Here is a 27297-nt window from a genome sequence, read left to right on the forward strand (position 1 = left end):
TTCTTTCGGAAGCTCTCTTGAAATCCCAGAAAACTGCTCCAATGACTTTGTTCGTATACTTCATTTATCAGTCCCAGTGGAATGTTTTTCTCTGAATCCCTATTGTTGTCTACACAGAATGTTTTGAGAAATAATAAAATTCTTTAACTGTTTAATTACAACTTCTTTTATCACCTTGTCTCATTTTCACTATTTCTTATTTTGGGTATAAGTATAATAGTAGCAACCTACAAATTAAAAAGTATTTCTACTTCAGTGTCTTGATTACTAAATAATGTAAATTAGATCCTAGTATTTCGCATTCATCAGTACTGGTTCCTTTTTTCAGGGCTTCAAACCATTATTTTATTGTATTTGGTTTTCGTTATGTTTCAATTAAAAAAAAATAGATTATTTCCAGTTTTCGTTTCAGAAAAAATGTTTTTTTTATATTCTCGTATTAATTTACAAATTACTTTAGATACTTTAATGTATTATTTTTAAGAACGAATAAAAACTTCCAAGTAGAAGCTTTCATTTTATTTTTAGGTTTAAAATTCATTAAAAGCTTCTCATTATTTTAAAGTATTGATTTTGAAACATTGATCTTTTAACAAATCGATGAAGGTACTCTCTTTTGTAGAAGCAATTCGCTAATAAAATTATAATGTATTACTTAATATAACATTTATTCGTGGATCGAGTACACAAAATTCACATTGGAAACACATGATACACTTAAAATTATTACAGAAACATTTACGGCAACGCCAAAGCCGATTAATTGGTTAATCATTGAACGATCTGAATATAATCGTTCATTATATTGGGGGTGTCACACACATGATATTTGATTGGAATGCTAAATGACTATAATCTTCTATGAAGAAAATATATTGTAAAATGTCGGTATCACAGTTTACCTGACTATCAAAAATGTACATACTCTTAGAGAAAACACAGCAATGCGTTTAGGCTTTTTTATTTAATAAAATGACTAGATCAAAAACATTAAAAGCCAATAATTTTATGTAAAATAATATATAAAAAAATAGGAACAAGTTGTTCTATAGACATCTTGGCATATTTATAATATATTATGATATTAAATTAAAATAAAACTAGGGTATATCAGTAAGTACAAAATTGTAAATTGTATAAATAAATAAAATGAGGTATTTTTAATTTATACATAAACTATTATGTTTAGTGCCATCATTTAAAGGTATAATTTACCAGTCATTAACTTTGGATTGTAATTTTTAAGATAATTTTCAGTCCTAGGTATATAATATAATAAATATTTGTTTGTAATACAAAATATAATTGTAATTAAAACATAAATAACATAATATCACAGCATAAAATGATATGAACAAGCACAAATCATATCAAAATAATTTTAAACCACATATAGCTTGGAATGTTCCCCGATTTATGTCTTCAAGACGTCATCGATTTCCATTTGAATATTTTCTCTAGCTTGGCTCTCAAACTTCTCATGAAAAACTTCAGTAGAATAAATTCTCGGAATCAACAGCAAAGTTTGTAAAACCTGAAACGAAACGAAACATTATTAGATTATTTTAAAGTGTCATTTTAGCCGCCGATTCTAGAAATAAGTAGATTAATATGATCTTGCATAATATTTTTGGTATAATTATGGCAATGTTCTTTCATTGCTGGTATTAAAAATCTACTATTAAGGCCTATCCAAACAGAGAGCGAAGCGAAGGCGTGGCGAGGCGTTTTTATTTTGTAATACACCGAGTCCTTCAAGTCTCGTCACACGGAAAGCGAATGTGAAGCGTTCCGAGGCGTTTTCGCGGCGAAGCGAAGGCGTGGCGAGGCGTTTTTATTTTGTAATTCACCGAGTCCTTCGAGTCTCGTCACACAGAAAGCGAACGCGAAGCGTTCCGAGGCGTTTTCGCGGCGAAGCGAAGGCGAAGCGTGCCGGTTGTGATTGTTTACAAACTATTCGTTAGACATACGAAAATAAGTGTAAAATCAGTCTTCATAAGATTCAATTATGGAGCCTATGATACTCTCCATAGTCTTCCCGGGTTTTATTTATGTCGTGTACCCAAATTCTTTGCCCTTTTTCTTATTTTTTAATAATAAAACAGTCAAAAATAAAATATCGTCACGCCTTCGCTTCGCTATGACATGCGAAACGAAGCTTCGCATGGCATAGCGATAATAAAACCCGGGAAGACTATGGAGAGTATCATAGGCTCCATAATTGAATCTTATGAAGACCGATTTTACACTTATTTTCGTATGTCTAACGAATAGTTTGTAAACAATCACAATCGGCACGCTTCGCCTTAGCTTTGTCGCGAAAACGCCTCGGAACGCTTCGCATTCGCTTTCTGTGTGACGAGACTCGAAGGACTCAGTGTATTACAAAATAAAAATGCTTTGCCACGCCTTCGCTTCGCTCTCTGTTTGGATAGGCCTTAAAGTTTCTAAAGGTAAGTATACAAAGGTGTGCTATATATTATTTTTATCGCTTCTTTCAATGACTGAGCTTGAAAAAAATATTAATTGCTGGGGTTACTCCACCCCGAGCAAGCGTATGTTATTACCGGTGTAATTAGATGTTTATATAGTAAAATGTCTAAAAATTTAACTGCAGTTGAGGCCATAAGTGATTCTCTCTGGAGAGGAACAATTACAAATGCATATAGAAAGTGAAAAATGGGTAAGATATATTATAAAAAGCTAGTGAATTCTCTGATCACCTAACAAAAAATTTCTAACTATCTTTAGCATTCTGTCTAAAAATTAAGGAAGAAATATTCATTTATATTTGGAAGCTCCACATTAACTTGACTTCTTTAAGACTTAAAAAAAATAGGAGAAGTTAATTCCATGATTAAGAAGGACTTAAGTATCAGAATAGCTTCTAGGCATGATTTAATTACAAGTAAGGTCCCCAAAAAAAACACCATAAAAAGAGTATACAAATAATAACAAACATTTTTTATTTTTATTCTAAAACCTGGGTTTGGAAAAAAGATAAAAAATAACTCAGGAGAAGTGAAATCTTACAGGCCAATTAATCTTTTACCTAATTAATTAAAAATGTTTAAGAAGCTACGGCGAAAAATAAATTAAATGCTAAGGTATGAGTTACTGCTACCATTTAAAAAAACTTATTTGAACACCATTTCATCATTGAGGCCAAGCACTATTGCCGTTCTCAAAATATACCTTTCAAAATTATGTCAAATTTAAATCTCCAGGCCATTTTTAGTGAACTTTAATACTCGAGTAAAAGTAGCTTTTTTGCCTTCAAGCATAACAAGTTTGATCCAACCGATGGACGAACATTCAATGCTTACAATTCTTGTCGATTCTTTGTCTATTTGAAAGCTACTATTGAACGGAACATTGGGATGACAGTAAATATTTTTTGGAAAGCTTTTATTGTTCTTGACGTAGAGATTATTATTAGAGAGTCACAGCTAGAAGATTGTAAATTAACTATACGGTATGGAAAATGTTTTGTCTGTTCGTATTTAGTCATAACATTGAATGTTGACGTTAAAGATGTGATGAAATTATTTACCGGCATTTTAGATTCATAAGAAAAAATTCGTTAAAGAGCCAAAACAAATCCTCGAAATTAAACTGATTAAAGCAGGACTACAAGTTCTAGGGGAATTCGATTTGAATAAAGATCAAGGAGCAATTGTTAAGCCAAAGACAATAACCTATTACAAAGAAATTTTGTATGAAAAAAATTCTTTCTCCCGCAAGACTTCACAGGTAAATTACTTAAAATTTTACTACTTGAACTAAAACTATTGTATTATTATTTATTTGCTGTCACTTTAATACGGAATTTAATGAAATTTTCCATCTCAAATTACGTCGCCAGTGGTGAACTACTTACGACATAAGTTTGGGATCAATGTTATAGTATCTATAATTCATAATTACTACCTAATAAAATGCATGAAGAAATATTTAATTTATAGTTTAAGACAAGATTGAAATTATTTACCATTTATTTTAATATAATAAGCGACGATCTAAGATTAGATCTAGAGGAGTTATGTACACTTAGCAATGCACCTAAACAAAGGACAGTCGGTGTCTATACAAATACAAATGCCAACAGATTGGTCGAATGTGACTAGCGGTATTCAAATTGCTCACTAACAGTGTTACCAAATCTCCATAAGCCTAGCACACCTAGCGACAAAGTTGCGCGACATTGTATAGGAACAGTCGCAATACATTGTCCCTAGACTGTCGCTTTACAATGTCGCACGTCCACATCTCGGGGCCAGTTGCACTACAGAAATCAGAATTTGTACCTAAATAATTTATTGTTGTTAACCGCCCTACCTTTGGGTTATTATTCAAAAGGTAGTTAAAAATACATTGGGTTTTTTTTCATTAGATTTCACAACAACAATACTTGTTTACAATATAACAGAAAAAAATACACAATAGACTCATTTGTGATCCTTTTTTGTATCCTTTGCAAGTCAGAGGTTCTCGAAAAAAGATGTCCCTGAATATTTTTTATAATACCCATACGAACGTATCACGTACGTTCAGATGGGTAGGGCGGTTAAAAAGGAAAAATTGTAAACGGTCCTGGAGGAGAACTCTTTTTTCGGGAGGCATTACTATATATGCTATAAATTTTCTCGAAAAATTAAAACTAGAAGATGGAATAGCCTGACAGGGTGGAATGGTTTTTCTAAATATAGTGCAATCTTTCGAAATTTTATATCCAACCATTTGCAAAAGGGTTTCGAAATCAGCAGGGGTCATTCTTGTAAATTTTCTGGCTCACAAAGTCTTGGAACACGCACACATTACGAAATGTTGCGCGACATTGTATCATGTTCCTTGTTTCGATGGGGAATCGAAGACTTGCGACTTTTATGCAGCACAATTACAAAATTACCTAGCTTGTACTTCAAATATTACATATGATACAAGCAGCTCACTAATCGAGGCTCGAGAAAACAAATTTGAAGAAACAACTGCCATTGTAGATTGAAATGAATGAGGGATAGTTGAAGAAGAAATTGTAATGCAAGAAAATTCAAAAGAAAACGGGATGTCTATTAATTTTAACGATTCTCCTTTCCGGCCACCGATCACTGATAATATAAAATGTTTTATAATTGAACATGGACTGGAGCAAGATTTCAAAAAATTTGCTTCAGAGGATGGAAGAAAATTTTCGAAGGGATGGTTTTCATTGTACTTGGCTTATTTTAAAAAAAACTATATCGTTATGTTTTCTATGCAATATTTTTGTTAAAGGAGAAAAATCAGATTTTGCTATTTGTAATCAAAATTATAAATAAGCAGAATTTTCAATCATGAGAATTCTGAATCTCGTTGGGATGCATATCATTAATGGAAATGTTTTGAAAAGAAGCGGACAACCGATGGTTTCATAAACGATTCGTTGCAAAAAGCAATACATATGGAATAAGATAATTGACGAAATATTTTATGTGTTGTGTTAGATGTAATTTTATCACGTGAAAAAAAGAATTTACTTCTCAGAGGTACGTAAGAAAGTATTGGTGAATATAATTCAGGATTTTTTAAATCTATGATACAATACGACGATCGCGAAACACATCACTAATCATAAGAACGGGTCTGTTTCTAATTTTTGTAATAAAATTCAAGACGAATTTCTCTCTCTTTGGAAATCATATTTGAAAGAAAATTATTCCTGGAGTTAAAGAATCGTAATACTTTTCTTTAATGCTTGACTGTACACTTGATGTATCGCATCGCGAACAAATGTATAAATTTTTCGATATGAAGTTATTAATGGCTAATACATAAAGCTTTATAGATTTCATAGCAATTGAAAAAAAAACGAGTAGTGGCTTAGCCAATGAAATTATCGATAAATTAGAAAAAGATGGACTAGATATTTCAAACATCAGAGGTCCAGAATATGACAATGGTGCGAATATGTCTGATGTTTATAATAGTGTAGAAGCCATTATTAATAAAAAAAATGAAGAAGCCTTGAATGTGCCCTGTATGGCTCACAGCCTTAATTTGGTTTGCAAAAATGATTAAATTTTTAATAATTGTTCAGAGAATCTTTACGTTTTTTGTGAATTTGACGAATAGATGGGATAAACTAATGTCTGTATTAAAAATAACTTTGAAAGGTCATACAGACACGATGGGTCTCAAGAGCAAATGCCATCAAGGAATTGGATAAGTAAATACTAAGTACACAACATTTTTTTGTTAGGGTTGGTGTCATTTTATTTTTATTACGTCAAAATGTGTTCTATGACTTTTTATGTAATATAATTGATTATCAATAAGTCTATTTTGTTTCCAAATTTGTGTAATATCATATGTTTGCTTAATACTATACTTATTGAAAGTAAAAAAACTACATAAGAGCACAAATTTATCCTTTTGCTTTAGGTGACAATATTTCTGATTGATATACCTTCATTGTTACGCAATTATTGAATTAAATATATTAATAAGCAATAAACATTAAAATTAGAAAAAAAATAAAAATAATATATACCTTTAATCTAAGGCTTCGATACATATGTAATGGCATTTTTTCATATTCCTTTTCTATATCGGATATATATTGACGGTACTCTTCAGACGTAGAACCCAACGGAGCTAACTCCAAGTCTTGAAAGTAAGCTTCGATGCCTTCCTTACCCGTTCCACCATCACAAGCGGCTCCAAGTAATCCGACTACATTTGCAGTTATTCCTTCCTGTGTAAAAAACAAACATTAAACCATACCCTGACCAATAAAATTCACTTTTTGTATGTGTAATAAATAAATAAGTGATATCATTGATTAAAAATATGTTACATATGTAATTCCAGAGTCTTTAAAAAAGGCCTTGAGGTGCTCGACGTTTTTGTCCAGAGAGCCTCCATAAACGTTAGTCTCATATTCATAATGTTGAAAGAACATGGCCAGCACGAAGACACAGTGGTCGCTAATGTTGCTCTCCACCATCTCTTCGTATGTCTCCACTTTTTTTTTGAGATACTTGTCCATGTTGTGATAAATTCGAGTCTCTTCAGAGTATTGTTCAACGATTTTTTGCCACCATCTGTCGGATATTTCCTTGGGAACGTTCAGCTTTTCGAGAGTTTTAATCCAAATGTTTTCCATATTGGTCCAAAGTGACGTTTAATTGATAAAAAATGATTATTATTTAATAAAAGACACTCAATGACGTCCAATAAGACGATCAACGTGCGATAGTGACTTGACGTTTAACGATTTTTAAAAGTGCTGCAATAGCAGCAAAATATTCGACCATGTCATTTAAATATTTTTATTTTAAAAATGTGGTTTATGATTACATAAAAATACATAACAAAATCAATAATATGTTAAAAATTATTAAATTAATATTTATGTAATTATTTTGAACAAAATATTATTAAAAATATTTAAAAAGGGGTAATATCGAACATAATGTTCTAAAGCGCTATTTTTTTAATTAAAAATATAATATTATCAAAAACTATTAACCCATTTTGAGCTAAAAAGATTCGCATTAACTTGAAATTTTTATTCCAATAAGGCATACGCTCATGTCTGGAAATATATTATTATTTGTTTGCCTCATAGACGAACATTAGCTAAATAGTACCACTCAATAGAGCAAGCGTTGATCAGTAAATTAAATACCTTATAAATAACTCGAAACAAATTAATTTATTTGTATGAAGGTCGCGAAGGTATTCAGAGCGACGAACGAAGCGAGAATATCAACAGTGCGGCGACGGAGTGCACGCTCGGTTTGTTGTGTTGGTATCCGACAATGTTGCGAGCCCAACAAAATAAGCTTGCTCTAAAACACGTTGATAATGACTATCTGGTAACATAATACTGACTTTGAGGTTAAAATACAAATCATATAATATAAATACTAGTTAGTCTTTACAACTACATAGTTGTGATAAATAAATTATGATCAAATAATATTTTTCTCACGAATGTATTTTGACCTTTCAATATAAATTCTGACATATATAATATAAATTCTAATCACAACCGTATTAAAATTCTAATCCAAAAAATACGAGCCGTAGTTATGCACACATAAATATACTATGGTGTTGCCGCCGTCGTCTTAGTCTAAGATAAGCTCTTAGTCGTTCCAGCAGCCCCCTATCTGGTTTTTTCACCGCCCTGAACAATATTTATTTTTGCGCCTTTTTAAAAGTCAAACCTTATTTTAAAAAAAACGGATTTTAAACATTCAATTAAAAAAAGTAGACAATATTTTAAAGAATCTGTAGGGACTAGGCTGACGGGGGTGGGCTTAGGGCCAACGGGGGCGGCTTGACAACGGAGCGCCTAGGATCAACAACTAACTCAACACCACAGAATCAATGAAATAATATAAATCCAACTCTGTGGCGGGGCGAAAAGAGTTGCACGCAAACGCCGCGAAACAGGCTACTCTCTGCAGAGCGACGCCACTGATGACACTGCTACATTAACGAAGCGTGGGCACGCTAAAATGGCGACTCCACCGTGATATGAAACGCAGTCTTCTGATCATCGGCTAAGAGCGTGTACGTCCGACGTAATGCAGCTGCAGCTCTGTTAGTGCTATTCCGTACGGAAAGGGTCTTGACGCTCAGGATTATAAACAAAAGAGTGGCAGTATCAACAGATCGCGTCAAGCCAGCATTCATTCAACCCGAAGAAACGCAGCAAGATTACGTAAATCTAAACATATAAGATCCCTTCTCCCCATCGAACGAGATGCTTACATTCGCGAGAGAGACGGAACCTCACCACAATTGGAAGACAATCTGTTGGACCCAGAAGTCGAGGCTCTAATTGAAAAATTTCTGAAGGTTTCAGTATATAGAGATTCGTCGTGACGTGCAGGCCGTATGGTCGAGGTTTGGGTATGTGATGTATTTATTTATTTTCTCTGAACACCCCGATACATTTGTCATCCAAAAGTAACAATCATTGATGTGATTCTTCGGCTCCCTCCTAACCATCGGAATCGCAAACAACATAGCTTAGTTTGAACCTTGTAGCCAACCCCTGAGTGTTCTTCTACATCGTATACAGCTCACGTTTATGGAGCCTTTTTAAAGATGTAACCATAAAAAATAATCATCTGTTTGTGCAACATTTATATAACCGCGTGTCATAATTGAATTTTAATTGTACTTATTAAAATACGCGGTTAAAAGATTCTATGGTATTATCATGCTCGATGCGTTGTTCTCATTTATTTGCGTAAAATAAACGTAAAGCCACCAGAAACTGTAATCATTACGGAATGGCCAACTTGGAGAAATATCAGCGTACTTCATTAGGGGGGCGGAGATTGAACACACGACCTAATTAGTAAAAGTAAACGGTTTCTCAACATATAAAATGACTCACAAGAACTCGGACTTACTCAAGAGATATAACATCAACTCTTTAAGAACTTTGGCCTCATGACTACTATTTTTAATGACTCAGACTCTTCCGCATTCGACACCGGTGCCCGATACTGACACCTGATTTATATCTAAATATGGTATACATTTATTTTTGTGCAGTAAGTTATACATATATATACAGATACAGATCTTGAATCTCATCTTGCCATATAATTAGTGTAAATGGGTTTTATTTATTTCTCTCAGCGTAGACGTTATGTGGGCACATATTTTTTTTTTAATTTATACTTTTTTAAATTAACGAAATAAAGTGGTACTTAAATTAATGCGTGGGCACATATGGCTAAAATAAAATTATTATTATGTGGGTATTATATTATGTGGGATCAAAACATGAATAAATTATCTCAATACTGCGCGACATCTTACGGAAATTATTCTAAGAGCCGCTTTAAAAATAACCGAAGCAACTTTTTCACGGCGTGATAAATATAAAATATAATATCCTTAAATACGGTACGTGATATCCAGTGCTCTTTTTTCCCCTCTGCGAACATTCCAGACTTCACAATTGCGATTCGTATGCTCCGCCATGGCGCCAGATCCGAATAAGTGGATCATTAATATTCCGGTACGGTGTCACCTGTTAACTTGACTTCAAAACCTAATGGATTTAAAAGTTTGAAAGGCAAAGTGTTCCATCCTTTTTGTACGTGATCAATAATGAATTTCCTCTCGCGATTAAGCTACTGAAAAGTTGTCACGTTTAAGTACAGCTTGGTAATCAAAACCCGCAAATTTCGAGAGCCTGCTGCTGCGCTCATAATGCTTTTAGAAATAGGATATGAGGCATTGATATTATAAGGTCTTTTGTAATGAAAGCCAGATAGATGGAATTGCTAATTTACTTTGATTAATTATTTTCAAGCGAACTTCTAGAATACAACAATATCAACAACAAAATATTTAATTGATTTTTGTTGTATTTTTATGTTGATATTTTTAGGAATTTTAGTTTAAATCATCATCAGAAATATTATCATTGTTTTGTCCTAAACTTTGTGTCGAGGATGGTTATTTTTTTTATAACAAAATGTGCTATTATTTTTTTGTGCAACAATTAAAATCATTTCATATGTTAGTTATATGTCAAGTTTTCTATGGGCTACAGGCGTCTTAAAAGCGGGTTCAACTTTGATGTTTGTACGTCGAAATGAACGAGGTGATGCGAAGAGGGAAGCGGCTGAAGTTGGTCGACCTTCTCTTGCATAAAGTTCGTACGAGCCATTGAGTCCAAATAAAAGAGTTCTTGGGGTTGTGATGTTTTGAACACCAAAATTATGTTTAAAGTTAGTAAAAGTGTCACAGTCTGAGGAAGTGATCTTTAATTTCCCACCTCTCCGTGTTTAAACCTATAACAATTACCAATTAAAAATAAAAACAATTACAAAAGAGTAGTGATTGGGTAGTGTTTTTTAAACAGATTGCTGTTGGCCGCTAGAACTGATTATAAACAGCCGTTTGGATGGCATTCTCTAATGCACGCGTTATTCTTATTCAACACGTTAGCGATTAATACTCTGACTCTTTCTTATTTATGTTACTTTGACTTAATCTGTAAATTGGTTTTCTCGTGGTGGTGTTTTATTTTAAAAAATAAGCTGCTATTTTGTCGTAGATGTATAAAATCCGTTTTTAAATATTACATGCTAAAACTGGCTTTTTCACGGGTTTTTATGATTAATTAGCATAATTTTTTTTTCTTATGCTTGTTGCATTCTGCTAAAAGGTTTTTTACAATTTTCAAACTTTCTGATTTATTCCTTCCATTCGGTGGCCAAAATGTTGTATAAAATATTGGTTTATTTGATAAACCCAACAGCTTTATTATTCTCATAATTGTTTTTTTAACGTCTTAGATCTAAATGTCAACTGCGAAATAATTGGAACAAACCCTTTGATTCTATAAGAGATGCTGTGGATTTTAAGTGATTTGAATCTTTATTATTTAATTTCTAATTATATTTTTTTACCTTCAAGTCAGTCAAATTGAAAATAATAAATTAAAAGTGCGTCTTTATTTTTCTTAGGAACAACTTTTAATTTTTTAAAGATTTGTGTTTTGTACAGCCATTTATTTAAAAAAATCATGTATAGCTTTGAATAACCTAGAATTATTTTATTTTGACCATTTATGTTTATTACTGCTATGAACATTTTTAGTGACTTCTTGACATTTTTATTTAGGATTCTATGAATTTTATTTATCAAAGCTATAGTATACAAAAAATACTGAAAGAGACTAAAATCTAAAAATGCATTACAATATCTCATGAAGCAGAATTAAAAATTAATTTTCTTTGTTAAAAACGATTAGAAATTTCGTTTATATAAGTATATTTATATTATGAATTCACTGCTGTTATAAATTACTTTTAATTTTAATTAGGTTTTACAAAGCAGCTCCAAAGGAGATAAATAGAAACGGTGTAAACTTAATGCCACAAAGCTACGCAGTTTTCACAGATTCGAATGAATTTATTTCAACGCCTTCGTTTTAACGCCTATGGTATAAATTATGGTGAATTGTTATGAATCTCCAGAAAACATGGTTATAAAATGAAATATAATACACGAAGCTTGGCGTAATATGTAAATATTTATCTTTATCTCCAACTTTCTCGGGTGATTAAGTATTCATAATTTGTTTTCTTCAACACCTCAATTAAAATTATTCAAATAAATCTTCGTTGATTACTTTTGTTTTTGGTGTTTATCATTAAAGTTTGCAAAATTCTACGTGTATTTATAAATTATTTGCATTTGAAGAAATAAAATGGAATTAGAATGTTGCAATACGTAAACGTATTGGAAGGATATCACATAGAAACTCTTAGTATTATATTTTAATATGTATTAGATATATTGCAATATATATAATGATACTACTATTATAAAACGGTTTTTATATGAAGTAAATATAAACTATTTAATAATCTTTTTTTGAAATATTATACTTATACGTGTTTAGCTGAAGTTAAGTACAAGCAACTAAGTAACTGACTTAATTAAGAATTTTTCGCCAACGAAATAATAAGCTCAAAGCCACATGCAAATAGTACTATAAACAAACACATATACAACTACATGTGTGTGTAATGGAAATATAATGAACTGCTGTAATGGCCGGTTCTTAGTGAAAATTAATGACTAACCTCTGGTAATAAAATTAAGAAATTTCTAGACCACACCATGCATCGCGAACCTTGTTGTTAGCTACGTTAATTTAGTTAATATATCGTTCGCGCTGTTCATAATGCTTTTCTTTGTGCGATTAATCATCATTTTTGGGTATTTTTTTGTATAATTAAAACGTATCTTGCTTGGTAATTAATTGGCGTTTTAATTTAAATGAATTAAAAAGCATTTAATTTGGTTTAGATTCATTGATTGCGTAACTAATTAATTAATTTAAATAAAAGATTATAATTATCACAAATTATTAAAGCATATTTTTAAATATTGATTTATTTTTATAAAAATACAGAAGAAGTAAATTTAATTTATAAAAAATAAAAAAATAAATATTTTTAACCTTTTATTGCTAAAATTAAGTACAACAGTTTGTTTGTTTTATTTATGCAACAATTTATATCGCCACGTATAATTTGTATATGTTAATATACGTGAAGTTTTCCGTGGGTACGTCCCTAGGCTTAGGCATCTCTAAAGTGGGTTCAACATTAAAGTTATATGCCATATTTATATTGAACAATATTATTTTTACCTCTACAAGTATTATTTTAAAAATCGTTTAAATTGTCGAATATGACGTTCCATTCGAGCGGATTCCTTTTATCGTTTTGGAAATATGCAAATATACATAAATGGTATTTTTTAATTAAAAGCATTTTAAGACATAACTAAAGTTCATAACTAATTGCACTTTGTTATTTAAATGCTTTTATTTAAGTGATAAAAATTAACATGTTTGGTATTATTATTTTTTATATGGAATGCTACAATGCTACGATTTTTATGTTCTTATTAAAAATGGTCGGTATTAAGGATATTTTTATTTAAATTTTTATGAACAAGCAATTTTATATCAATTATTAAAAATCAAATTTTAAATAATGGCGAATAAACATTTAGTTATTCAGTAAAATAGACAATGTTTATTATTTTACTTGTGATAAACTATTTGCGTTTTTCTAAATAAATACAATTTACTTAAATTATATGTGTATAAATAAATTGTTTGTTGTTTATGGGTGCTTTTATGAAATACAACATAATTATTTTTATGCATCATAGTCTATTGGGAAGATTTAAATCAATTCATCAAAAGAATATAAATATAAGAAAATTTTAAAATTATTATACAAAAACTCAGATCCATATACTGCATATGAAATTAGTCAAGAGTCGAACGCTAAAAATTATAATATTGGCTTTAAGCTTTATGAATTCAACAAATAATATAGAAATATGTTTATATAATATTATGTACGTGTGCTACATGTGAAAAAATATGTTAATAATATGTTTAGTATTTATATACAATAATACAGCAATATTTTGTAACGGTTCATGAATATCTAGAATTTTATTATTGAACTTTATATGATATTTGCGAATGTGTTTCATGGATATTACATTATTTATTTTATACTTTGTTTATAAACTGTCTATTGATTTTTTTATAGTATGCGATAAAAGTATTTACAAATCCGAAATTTATGAAAGGAACTTTTGTTTAAATCTCTTTGAAAGAGATTGAAGAGTTTCTGGTTTATTCCGATGCGCCTTTCACTGATCTCTTTTATACATATATCTACAATATATAACTAGCAAAGTATTTACTTTCAGAATTAGTTAGGTAAATGCTCATCAACATAATGTCCAATTCTTTGACTACATTAGTATGTTTATGTAGAGAGAAATTTTACATGTTTCAATAGATTTCAATAAATCATTAATTTTCACTACATTTTCGAAAACGTCAGTAACGAACGTTTTCAAGACCCCTCCAAACAGCTCTAAGCAAATTTACACTGCACAGAAAAAATAATAAATAAATATTTATAGAAAGAGTTAGATTGAATTATATTTATTAATTCAAGTAGATGGACTATTAAAATAAATACTATCAGATAGCTGTGCTTACTGAAAAATGGTCCTATACTTTTGTTTTTGTGTGCAGTATCTTTAACAATAATCAATAAGCATTATGTGTAATACCTACCAGCACGTTCAAAAAATATTTTTTAAAGTATACTCGTTGACGCGACTTGAGGGATTCATATCTCAACATACATTGTAGAATTTTTATAAAAAAATTAAATAAATAATATTTATATTCTCTTATGTCAATATTTGATATATATTTTTTGTATTTTTTTTTAATTAAAAGTTAGTCAGTTGTATTATTATCAGACTAGATTAGTATTTAATATATGCACATATATCAGTTTATATATTTAAAAAAAAATTTTGTAGTATTTTGCTTTTTTAAGGATCACAATAATCAATATTATTATTATTATTATTAATTCTTTTATATAATTTGTTTATATTATGTATTATTTTTTATGTGCACGTTAAATAAAAAAATACAAGCTTACATTAATGTTATGATTTTAATGAGTTATTTATTGTATTAAAAAAAATCTTGCAAATTGTTTTTATTTTTATATATTAAGAATAGTATTGATTGCGTTCAGATCCCATGTCTACTTTTAATAATTGAAATTCCCGGCTCGATTGCGTCATTAGGGAACCCGGGACGTGCCGATGTTCTGGAAACATTCCAGCACGAAAGATGACCTCTTTATTCTACGCAATACCTGTTGAGGAATACTCATTCGCGCGATTAGTTCCTCAACGCGTTTTAATTAAGCGTGTCGCCTTGAATATTATTAGAAAATATTTATAATCAGCACCAACCAGCCAACACTACTGCCTGCCACCTCACCTAGCTTAGCGTTGAAGAAAATATCTCCACTTTAATCCTAGTGAAATGAGACGAAGCCAGGCGACGGAGATACAATTGTACGCTGAAGGATATCTAAATTAATTATATTTCTGAAGACGTGCTTTAATTGATAAACGAGACTCTAGTGTGTTGTGGAAAAACGTGTACTTGTGTTGAGTAAAGTGTGGTTAACTTTTTAAATTTCTGCTTTAAAATATATAAAATTTTAATTTATAGTAATTTATTAATTTAGGTTAAATAAAGGTTTTATTTTTTATTATGACAGGATTTACCACAACATAAATTTTAATAATGATGGACTAATATTACAGCATATATTCAATAAATGCATGATCAAGCTAAATTTTTTTTTAATTATTTATCAGAAGAGTAGGCAAATCTAGGAAAACCTAGTTTGTGATTATTGATCGAAATAATTTTTATATGATAATCCCTAATTCTGATTCCCTGAAACCTATTGTACCTGGATTTGCACTAATTTTGTTTCTTGATATGTTGCGGTTTATTGTTATTTTTTGTTTTATGGATCCCTTTGTAAGAAAAATGAAAGCAATATTTTTTACTATATATTGAAGTGAGGGCTACTGTTTATTACTTTTATTAAAAATAATAATTTGTGGTGTAAAATTTCATAAAGCAACAAACATGTTCGACACAATTTCAAGATGATGTTATTTTTGCTTCACATCATTGAGTTATTGTTCCTTGTATAAATTCGCAGGATTAAAAAGGTAAAAAACAGCGTGAAAATCTAGATATTGCATCATGAGTTATTAAATTATGATACTCAGTGACAAAACCAGTTGAAATGTAAAAAACAAAAAATAGTTTTAAGCTTCCATGACGAAAAGAGGACACCACCGTGAGAAAACCTTTCTGCAGATTAAGTCAAAGTACCTGCTTTGATTTAAAAAAAATATAAGTATTCATTTCAAACAAATTGAGATAGAAACTTTTACGAATACAATAATAATGGATCCCACCACATGTGCTGTCATCTACCGATATTTTAAAAAAAATACAGGATTTTGTAGCGTGGCAGTACTTAAGCTTTATTAATTTTACTATATTTTTCAAAAGTAAATTCAAAATTTAATATAAAATTAAACGATACAATGGTATATTTTTAATAATAATAAAGCGTTGTTTAATATAACCTAACCTAACCTAACCTAACCTAACCTAACAAATTAGAACATACATGTAGCAAAATTTGGCGAAATAGTTCACAGTTTATTTAATACTGCGGAAAACGGTTTACGATTCAGCTCTCATACGTAATGCAGGTTCTTAATAAGCGTGCAGGTGTCCAGCGTAACTTATCTTAATAATGCAGGCAAATATTAGAGTGCAATAAAATGAGCGCGCCGTAATGGGCGGCCACTTGAATTATTCACAAGGACCGACCGGCCAGCCATTGTCCGCGAGATTGCGCCACTGTTCTGCATTTATGGCCGCCGCAATATCACCTACGTACTTTTACCCGGTTTGCGTAATGCCGCTCGCCCGCTCGTACCCCCTTTTAACCCTTTCCACTCACGGCCACTTTACAGCCGCCATTTTGACATAAACATCGCGGCGGATTGAGAAGCGAGATAATTGGCCGAGTGGCGGCGGGGTGAAGTGATGTTCGAATAAATATTATTTCAATTAAGAAGCGCCTGTAGATGTAAGCCGCTGCGCTGTCCCCTTGTTTGTACGGCAGATGCGGCCCTGGTCGGTTTTAACTTTAGTGCCGCTCTCGTTACGGGTTTGACACCGTAATATAGATTTATATTGACGCTGCCTGTTCATGTAAAGATACTTTTGTATTTAAGTATAACGATGTAAAATTTAGGGAGATCTTGTCATTTTATATTTTAATATGGCAGCTTTTATATGACCAAATAAAATTTTTAATTTAAAAAAACTAGTATTATTTTTATACAAATTTTCTAAAATAGATAAATAAGCGGTCCAAGAAAACTTAATTTAAAAAATCCAAATATTTTATTTCTACTTTCTTGACTAATTTTCCAGATTATGCAGATTTTGTGAACTAATTTGACTTAAAGTCTACTGATTACGAAACGTTTAATAACATTAAAGTGTAGGCTGTTATTTTTTTAAAAAACTGAAGAAGCTCATTTTTATTACCAGCAGTCCTACGAGCTTAAAAAACTCTGGTGTCGGATTTGGAATAAAAAAGATTGCGCTGTCCTTTCTGGTTTGCGACCCGAAGTCAACTAAACTTGTGGCTCGTAACTGTCACTATCACTAGAGCTTAAGCGAAAACAGTATAGTTTATCATAAGTACTTAGAAACGTGAGATAAGCCAACGGTTTAAATTTTTTTGAAGAGTAAAAGTACTTTAAATGTTTCCACTCATTCTTTATAGTCAAGTATATGCCATTACTGGATTATTAGCAATCCGTAGATACAACACCCTGTAGGCTTTGTATAATTAGCTGTGTGACAACCAAGTTGTTTCACCTTTGATCTCGACCTAAGCTGTCAAAGATTCCCGGTTGTTGAAGACGGAATTTATAAAAGGGTAACAACTTCTTCTTTCTAAGTTTATTTTTTTGTAGGAAATAAATATAATGTTCAAGGTTTTCATTGATTTTCCCGATATGTGTTCAATATATTGCATTTAAAAAATAAACATATGTAAAATGAATATCTAAGTGTATAAGTATCTTAAAAATAATACATAAACTTTGCTCTTCGCTTTTGCTACAAAGCCAAACATTAATTGGCATTTACACTTTCAAATTGGCAGTAAATATAATCAATTGGATTTTCTAACGTTCATAATAAATTAATCAAACATTCCACATCGATAAAATATTGACACACAGTGCACACAAAACTGAACGTTCATTGGCTCTCAAACGTATCGTGTATTATATTTACTAAGTGCAGAAAGCAAACAGTCTCTTCTGCGAATCGCTTTAATTAGTTGACCGGCACGCGATTGTGAGATAATTTAATTGCTGATATATATACACATATTACAAACAAAACTAAAACGAACAATACCACTTAAATAATAATAATAAAGATAGTATCAGTGATGAGTTCCAACATGAATATGTCAAGAACTGAGTACTGCTCTTAAGAAAAAGATAGATCGTCTCTTCAAAACGTTACTTATTATAATGTGAGATAGCAGCTATTTTAATGACTTGTGAATACAAATATGTACATATGTATATACATATACGCATATGTGTGCTTCGTTTCCAGGGATGAAAAACCAAACCTGTTTGTGAATCGGAGCAAATCGCACTGCGGCAAAACAGGGTTCCGATTGCAGCGCGAAATATTTAATACGCAAACATTTCGTTTAATTCGCGCTGCGATTGATTGAAATCGAGTTGGAAACACTGTAAAAGAGTGATTGCATTGAATAATGTATATCTAGAATATATCTAATCGAATGGGAAAGAGTGATTTAAAATTGAAGCAAAACGAAATAGCAACTAAACGGAATGCGGAATCGAGCTGGGACACATGTTTAATTAGTTCAATCTAGTTCGATCTCTGTATCTTTTTACATAAAATTTAAAGACTTAAGCTAAATAAATATGTCTATATAACAGAATAGAAGTACTAGGTATTAGATAAAAAAAAAGAAACAATTTACTTTGAATCAGACTATTGATATTTTTAGAAAGGTTTTATATAAATGAATCTCTTAAATGGGGTGTATTAAAAAATATTTGTTTAACTTATATTTAATTTTTAAGGAACATGTGCATCAAATAATCAAACATAAATACGATTAAATCAATTGTGGCTTGGTTCTTTTCAGTCTTTTGGTAAGATCCCCTACGTCTTGTAGATGACTGAGCTCAGCATTGATCCTTGAGCCTTTTTTGTGTGATAAGGCCAATTTCTGGGTAACTTTTGGTGTCTTTATCTTAAGCTCTTGTTGTAGATCAGCGTCTCTTGCGTATTTTATAATCTTAGTATGATCTCTTTATTTGACATAATATGATATATAGTCTTAGAGTTGTATATCGTAGGCTTATACGGGTTTCAGGAGCTTGGAACGCAAATGGTATGCGAGATAAAAAAAACGAACTTTACCATTTTTTAATTCATAAACACAAAACAAATATATTAAAACCCCACGCAAATTTTTATCGTCAAATTTGTAAAAAATAAGTTATAAAAAAAATAAAATAAACTTAAAAGCTATAAATAAAAAAAATTGATTATGCATAAGAATAAGTTAATATAAAGTAATATCATTTAACAAATACATATGACATTGATGTCTATGATCTGAACACAATACAGTAATATTTTTTTTATTTAAGAACTCTTAAAATTAAGACAACGTGACATTAATTAATGCTGAGCATATAAATATAAATACCAATAATTATTTTAATTGCTAGAAATATTTTTTATTATTCAGCATTTTTTAAAAATATATGTACGGGATAAATATAGTAAATGCCATATACTTAAAAGGTGGTGAGTCATTTAAATTTTATATATCGAGATATTTTTATATGTAAATATCTGTATCTTCGGTATTTTGACTTATTATTATATAAATATTATACTTGTTCTCTACTCTTTGTTTAACGCGTAAATTCTTGGTAGTGGATCTTAATTAGTTGTCTCTGTTATTTAAATTTGTTTTGAATTGATAGATCTTATTTTGCTTTTTGATACATACTTTTTAAACATTTTATAAATATTTAAGTTAAGAATTAATTATTTTGTATTATGAATGTTTAACAAATATAACATTTAAACTAATTTATATATCATCTATTTAAAATTTATTGGGTACTTTACTATAATATAATTTTAATTTTAAAATAGTATTTTATAACTATTTACGGCGTAAAATGTCGTTGCAAGCAATTATTACGTTAGAGTTTAATACTTCATTAATATCAATTATATACAATAATTAAAGCGCTCTCCTCGCAGACTTTAATTAAACTTTAAATGTTGCTAAGACAAAATTTTCAACTCCAATCACTTATATTTATATTTATTTCATTCAAACACTACAGAGACGCTATTTTCAAACTTTCTGGTTTTAGCGTTAATAATAAGTTTACTTCGAAGCACTTTGTATGAATATAATCTAAAACTATTAATGCGAATAGAATATTAACTCATGTTAATAATCAACGTGGCATGAATAGAAAAAATATGTTTTTTTCTCAATAGGGAATATATTTTATCAAATTTGATTGAAATATTTTTTTTATAAAGGAATGTATTTTAAATAGTAATTCATTAAGATCAACGCGATTCTCTAAGTCCGAAGGCCATTATTTTGTTTTGAAATCATTTTTGTGGCAAAAAAGGTCACCTCAGGTATTTTTGTTAGAATTTTCTATGACTTGGTAAACGAATAAAAATGTCTGAGGTGACCTTTCTTAGCTCATTTTTTAAAATTCAGTTTTAAAAACATGAACATGAGCTGCGGGCCGCTAGTTGAACAGCGCTGATTTAAATATATGATATTTTAATTATTTAAACGCGTTTTCTGCCATAAACGCATAGTTTGATGTTATTATTTTAAGAGATTATATATTTTATTTCACACTAGTTGGTTTTGTTTTATATAAGTTATAATTGTTCAACCCTCTATTGACTATTCGATTATATTTGCATGTCTATTTATTTTTTAATATGTAGAAAAATATGACCAGATTGTATCTAAATTAATTTTTAAATATAAAAATATTTAGTATATCTGATGGACTTTGTTTATGATGCATATGTGTTTTTAAGACTTTAAAATTTATTTAATATTTTTATTGACTTATTTCTTACAAATATTACTTGACATGTTTTTATTATTTAAAATTAACACAAGGTTTTATTATCTATGTTAGTGTTCGAGCTTTTTATCTTGCATACCATTTGCATTCCAAGTTTTTTTTAATCTGTTTGAACAATGTACAAAAACATTATTTACTAAATTACAATTTATCAATAAGGTAAGTATTTCAAGATTTTGTAACTGTTTGTGAATGTTTATTATTATTTGTAATGTTTTTATTGTTTTTTTTCGCAACTGATCTTTAGCCAAATCCTCAAACAAATAATTATATATTTTTTTCATAATAAACTTGTTAGCTCAATTAAAAGTAAAAGTAAAACTATAAAGAAAATTCTTATTTTAATTTAAGAAGTAAAAAATTAAATAAATACAAAGATTTTTCTAGCAACTTAAACAAAAAAATCATAATTTAAAAATGTAAGAATAGTGAGCAATGTGTCATTATGCTATTTGTTGTTATACAAAATATTATAAAAAAGTTCTCTGACAAATGTGAAGCATACGTTTAAAATACCAGATTACTTGTCTAACTAATTTAGATCCAAGTTGAATAAATATTTATTGCTATAATTTTATTTGAGGCATAATAATCAAAATAAAATTTTTCGTATTTTTAAAATTTGTTGATTAAACTAAAATTATTTTAGGATTTTTGTATTTTTTTAGTTTTTAATACAATTATAAATTATTTATATTTTAATAATCTTGAAAACCCATGATTACAATAAAATAAAAGTAAAAATATTCATTGTTATTCAAACAATTTATGCGATTGCTTCAGAAAAAAGTACTTCTTATATTTTACTGCGAATACCTTAGTTAATGTCAATAAATAGACCCTTGTATATTACAGATCGTATCGCTGCACACTTTATCGTTGATAAATACAATAAACACCGTCGGGTTTTCGGATAAATCGCACGCGCCTCCCCCTCTCTTCTCGAAATAATGTTTTTTAAAGCTGGCAACACCGAGCGCGGCATTTGTTCGGCAATAAACGCTGGATTTGAGTCCGGTCCCGAGCGAGCGTCGAACAACACACGCCGATTTAGGGTTTTCACTTAATCCCCGTGCAAGATATATACATTTGTACATACGTATACACTATCGGAACTAGTCAGATACATTACACGGGGGTACAACGTGTGAATTATTGGGATACCGCTTGTTAAATGGCGGCCGCAGTTAGGGGCCACGTGGACGAATGATTCCATTAGCTTATCCATTTCGCAAAGCGGCAACTGTTGCGAAACGATCGACGGATGAGAAATTGGGGGGTTAGATTGCCGTGTTGAGGTTGGCAGCACTGACGCGGCGGGCGCTTAACATGACGTGGTTTTTTTAAATTGCAATGTTTAAAGTTCGCTTTAATACTGAGAGAGATGGGGGTGAAGTTAAAAAAATAGTAGAGCGTTTATTTAAATACAAAACAAAGTTATTTTGTACTAATTGATATTTTGAAATAATACACGAAGAGGGAAGCGTTTTGTGCCTGTTATTACTCGTTGAGCCCAAATTATAGAGCACTGGTTGAAGTTGTTGGTATGTGTCTTGAACGGAAGATTATTATAATCCTTTAAGCCCGGTGTATCTTTATATTTATAGATTGTAAAAATTTAGGTTCTCGTCCATTTTTATTACAATGGTTGTTTATGTTTTATGAATAATATTGCTTATGTTATGTCTTGATTAATTTTAAGTCATTCTCCATTTCATAAAATAATTTTTAAATTATTCAAGGGATTTTTGTAGTTAAATTACAATAGAAAACTAGTTATTAGGTCCTTTTATAAATCATTTATACTTGCTTTCAAGCGCGTTTCTTGGAGGTGATTCCTCAAACAATAAGCAAAGTGTAAATCTGAGGTCAGAGAAGTATGTATAGCATATAAGTTATTAGAGCGAAGTAGTAGTCCGAGCGTCTGGTTTTGTACTGCGTAATATACACCGTCGCGTCGCGTCGTATAGAAATTTTTTAAAATAAATACAAAATTTATATATTTTTATTGTGTTTATAAATAGGAATACTTTTGTGCCTATGTATAAGCTTAATTACAAATAATATGTTGACCGTTCTTCTCTTTCTCATAGAAAGTTAAAATTATTTTTGAAAGAAAATTATATTTTTATTATATTATAATTTATTAGTTATGTCAAAAAAAGAAGGATAAAAATTATTTAATTGAAAATGGGTAAATGCCATGGACTAACAGATTTAAGCTGACAAAATACAGCCGAATACAAAATATAAAAAACATTTGTAACTACCGAAATTTCATAAATTACTAATATTTACAAGTTAATATAATAGTATACAATGTGAATTTTTTTAATGGCTAATATTAAAGTTTCTATCTATTTTAAAACAATACACTTGATGTTCAATTATATTTCTGTAATTTATTTTATTAATATTTTTTTTTCTTAAAAATACAATAAATGTTATTTTTGTAACGTATATGTTAAATAAATTAAGAAACAGATTATGTATACAATATAAAAAATTATGTCTAAGATACATTCTAAATTAGTTTTAAAATATGATACAAACGGATGAGAACGACGTCTACATCGGGAATTAATCCCCTGGACAATTTTTGATGTTTATGGTTGGAGTAACATGTTTATTTTTTGACATTTTTTTACAACGTGAATATTATCGCATTTATTATTTGAGATTCGCAAATCCTTTAGAAGCCCTATGTAGTACACCTATATTTTTCTCTCCCCCTATAAAAAAATAAAATCGCTTTCTAAAAGCGGTTTACCCTGTTAATAATAATAATACCTGCGTTATTTTTTATTTTTATTTTTTCCCACCTACATTACGTTACAGGTTTTTATGCTTATTTTTTGCCCATACACACGCGCGTCCCTTTGAGGGCTTTATGTACGTTAACGTTTTAGCGCGAAACGTAGCCGAATACGTGTGCGGTATTTTATATTTTTATGAAAAATTAAATTGTAATTAAATATTTATCTTGCGCGAAATATATTTGCAAAACACGCAATTTTGCGTGTTTTTTTATTTGAAGGGTCTTGTGAAAAAATAAAATGAATAAATGATGACGAGCGTTTAGAAGGTGTTTTCTCGTATTGAAAGATTCAGTATGTAAAACGAAAGGTCCTGTCTTTGATCATATTATTTATTATGTGATTTTATAGACTATTTGTAATTTAAAAAAAATTATAAATGCTTTTAAAATATGCTTATTTTGACTGTGTATATATCATTGAATTATTGTTCCATTTAGGTTTTTGTTCTACTCACTTATTTATATGCTAATATGCAGACTCTTGTAAGACTTATAGATGTGGCAGAAAGTGTTTTGAATCTCAGAAACTTTGAGCACTAGACTAGTCCAAAGGTTGAACTGGTCGTCTCAAGTGATCATGGTTGACTTGAGTTAAATTACGAACGTCCTTATTAACTCAGAAGTGTGGCCTAACATATTTATTGATGTATAAAGAGAGATTCGTAAATACATTTTGTATTCTAATTTCGTATTTAAAATATATTTATGCTACTTATAATTTATTTTAAATAAATATTATGCGTTCTTCTTTGTATCAAGACAAAGCTATGTGACAGATATATATGTAATTTCAAAAATATATTTTTATCAAATTTATTTTTTTGTTTTTTTTATCAATAATAACAATAATATTATATTTTGTTTTTTATCAATAATAACAATAAACTAAAAACTGAAATAATGGCGCACCTAAAATGGCCAAGAGTGTTCGTCTATAAGTTACATACATAATTAAAAGTAAAGTAAATATGTAATTACGATCGCGTCCTCTTGTAATACCTGTTAGAGCCAGGACTTCCGCACTAGCCAGCTCGCCCATGGTTGTCGCATTCCGGTTCATTATTGTGATAGTTGGTCTGGTTCGTATTATTTATTTTTATATTTTATGATTTTTTGCTTTCATACTGTATATTTTTTTGTGTGTATTGCTAATTTTTTTGATCACAGTGGCGTATTATGATAACATGAAGTCATGATGGTCTTAATTTAATTTAAAAATAAAAATATCATAAAGCTTTCATTCAATTATTTACTTATTAACAGTTGAATATATTTTCTTTTGTTATTTTAAATGGATTTTGAAACTGTAGCATATTTTGTATTTATTTATATGGTAATAAATAAAATATGAACATCAAAATAGATTTGTATCAGGACAGTTTGCGTGATACTGCCCAATATGATACATGCTACACATTCCGAAGTGATTTACGGCTCTTGTGTGAATGAATCGTTTCTTTTTTAATTTGCAGCCTGTCTTTATATTGTGTTTATGGTATAGGGGTTGCTTATTGGTTCTGTACGTTCAAAATCTACGGTGGATAGCAATTTGGTAAACATTTAAGCATTGGCTGTACGTGCTTACCATACCAAGTGCATAAATCGTATCGCTAAATCTCCAGATTTGAAATACGACATTTGCTATTGTCAGGATGGACTAAATAGATTAAAGATTTATGCCTTGGCTCAGACGAAATTCCGTTTATTATGACGTCGTATATAATACAAGGCAAATGTTTAGAGAAGTAGAAGCTTCAGTGTAAATAAAAATATGGTTTAAATATTACCTTATAATATATTATATTTTTAAATGGTTTCAAGTATGAGCTACTTTTGATTTTAAATAAAATTATTACATTAAAGGATTAAATATCTAACACACATGCTTTGGGAAGTAACAAAAAAGTATATGTGACTAAGCACAGTCATTTTTCAAGTGGACGTTCTTAAGCTTCAACCTTATTCATTGTTTAATTAAATATATTTACATAAATTATTTAAAGTTTCTCAGTTAGAGTAAGATTTTATTTAAAGCTACAAATAAATATTGATATTTGAGTTTTAATTTTTATACATGGAAAATTTATATGGCTTAAATATATTTTTATTATATTAATATACTAAGCTTTATGATTACTTTGAACATTAATTAAAAGACCTTTTACTATGTTCCTAAAAATACATTTTCTGAATATATAATTTCAATTGCAATGATCAAACAACTCTATTTATAAATTTTCTTTGGCTCAAGGACTTAGAATTAGTTATACTTAAATTTAATAATATAAAACTGGCTTTACTTATTGATTAATTATTTTTAGGAATTCCATGAAACATGTTTTAATAATGATTTATATTTATTTTGAGCTCATAAAATTTATTAAGTAGTGTGTTAAAAGAAATATGATTGTATATTGAGAGTATTGGGATCGTAAAGATCATTTTACCTTCACCCCTTCTATAAATAATATTTATTAATATAACAAAATACATGAACTTTTAAAGATCTCTAATGTAAATATATGAACCTCTGACTAAAAAAATATTTGTAATGTACAGGACGTTGATTCAAATTAAGATCGGTAGGTCCTTCTTAAAGTCATCTATAAATCATATTCGAGCGCATGTTACGAAGGCGAGAAGTAATAATAATAAAGTTGAGTGTATCTGGTCTGGTTTTGTGCCACGTTATATTTACCGTCGTGCGTATTTTTACTCTAAACGTTAAACGTCGTAACAATGCAGGTGTACTTTTTGACTGCTGCTAGATCCACGGGCACCGCTCGCGGAACTTCAGACGCGCGTGTTCTGTGTCTTTCATTATATCTCAAATATCTTAAGCCAAAAAATATATTTTCAGTGACAATTAATATTGCAAATTTAACAACAAATTAGTGTAGATTATTTGACTATAACCAAAAAAATCTTAAATAAAATATTTATAAATGTATTTTTAGCTGTGCATCTGTTTCTACGCATTTTTTTAAATTATAAAAGCATCAGAAGCGCAAGGTATATACAATATCTTATATGTTTTCCAGTTTTTAGAGCAAGCTCTAAAAACTTGCTAATTCAGTTTTTTTAGCTAAAATTATTTTTTTATTCATTCGTATTTTGATTTTATTTTTATAATATTTTTTAATTAAATTATTTTTCTCTGTATAATATTTTTATATATGGTTTTTTAAAATATATTTTTTCCTCATTGAATTTTTTATATATTTTAATAATATGTTAAGTAAGGATATTCATTTTTAAATCTCAGTATAACAGCAAAGTTA

General features: G+C 29.7%; 1 protein-coding gene across 1 annotated transcript; it reads right to left on the bottom strand.

The window, feature by feature from the left end:
• Window positions 1–651: 651 nt before the first annotated feature.
• LOC148232808 (uncharacterized) lies at window positions 652–7271 on the bottom strand. The gene is made up of 3 exons (XM_088189640.1): window positions 6836–7271; window positions 6530–6733; window positions 652–1534 (listed from the first exon to the last, which is right to left on the bottom strand). Exons 1-3 carry the CDS (start codon window positions 7142–7144, stop codon window positions 1415–1417), a joined length of 633 nt encoding a protein of 210 aa, XP_088045766.1. The 5' UTR covers window positions 7145–7271; the 3' UTR covers window positions 652–1414.
• Window positions 7272–27297: the final 20026 nt, after the last annotated feature.

The sequence above is a fragment of the Plectrocnemia conspersa genome, unplaced genomic scaffold (genome assembly GCF_051122295.1).
Source record: "Plectrocnemia conspersa isolate PC_06_02 unplaced genomic scaffold, ASM5112229v1 ptg000008l, whole genome shotgun sequence".
NCBI classification, from domain to species: domain Eukaryota; kingdom Metazoa; phylum Arthropoda; class Insecta; order Trichoptera; family Polycentropodidae; genus Plectrocnemia; species Plectrocnemia conspersa.

What these genes read in the sequence shown, in the direction of transcription:
- LOC148232808 (XM_088189640.1), bottom strand. Translation starts at nt 7,144, where the DNA reads ATGGAAAACATTTGGATTAAAACTCTCGAAAAGCTGAACGTTCCCAAG. An exon ending in AAGACTCTGGAATTACATAT is followed by an intron (nt 6,734 to 6,835) that starts GTAACATATTTT and finishes TTTTTTACACAG; the next exon opens with GAAGGAATAACTGCAAATGT. An exon ending in ATCGAAGCCTTAGATTAAAG is followed by an intron (nt 1,535 to 6,529) that starts GTATATATTATT and finishes GTTTCGTTTCAG; the next exon opens with GTTTTACAAACTTTGCTGTT.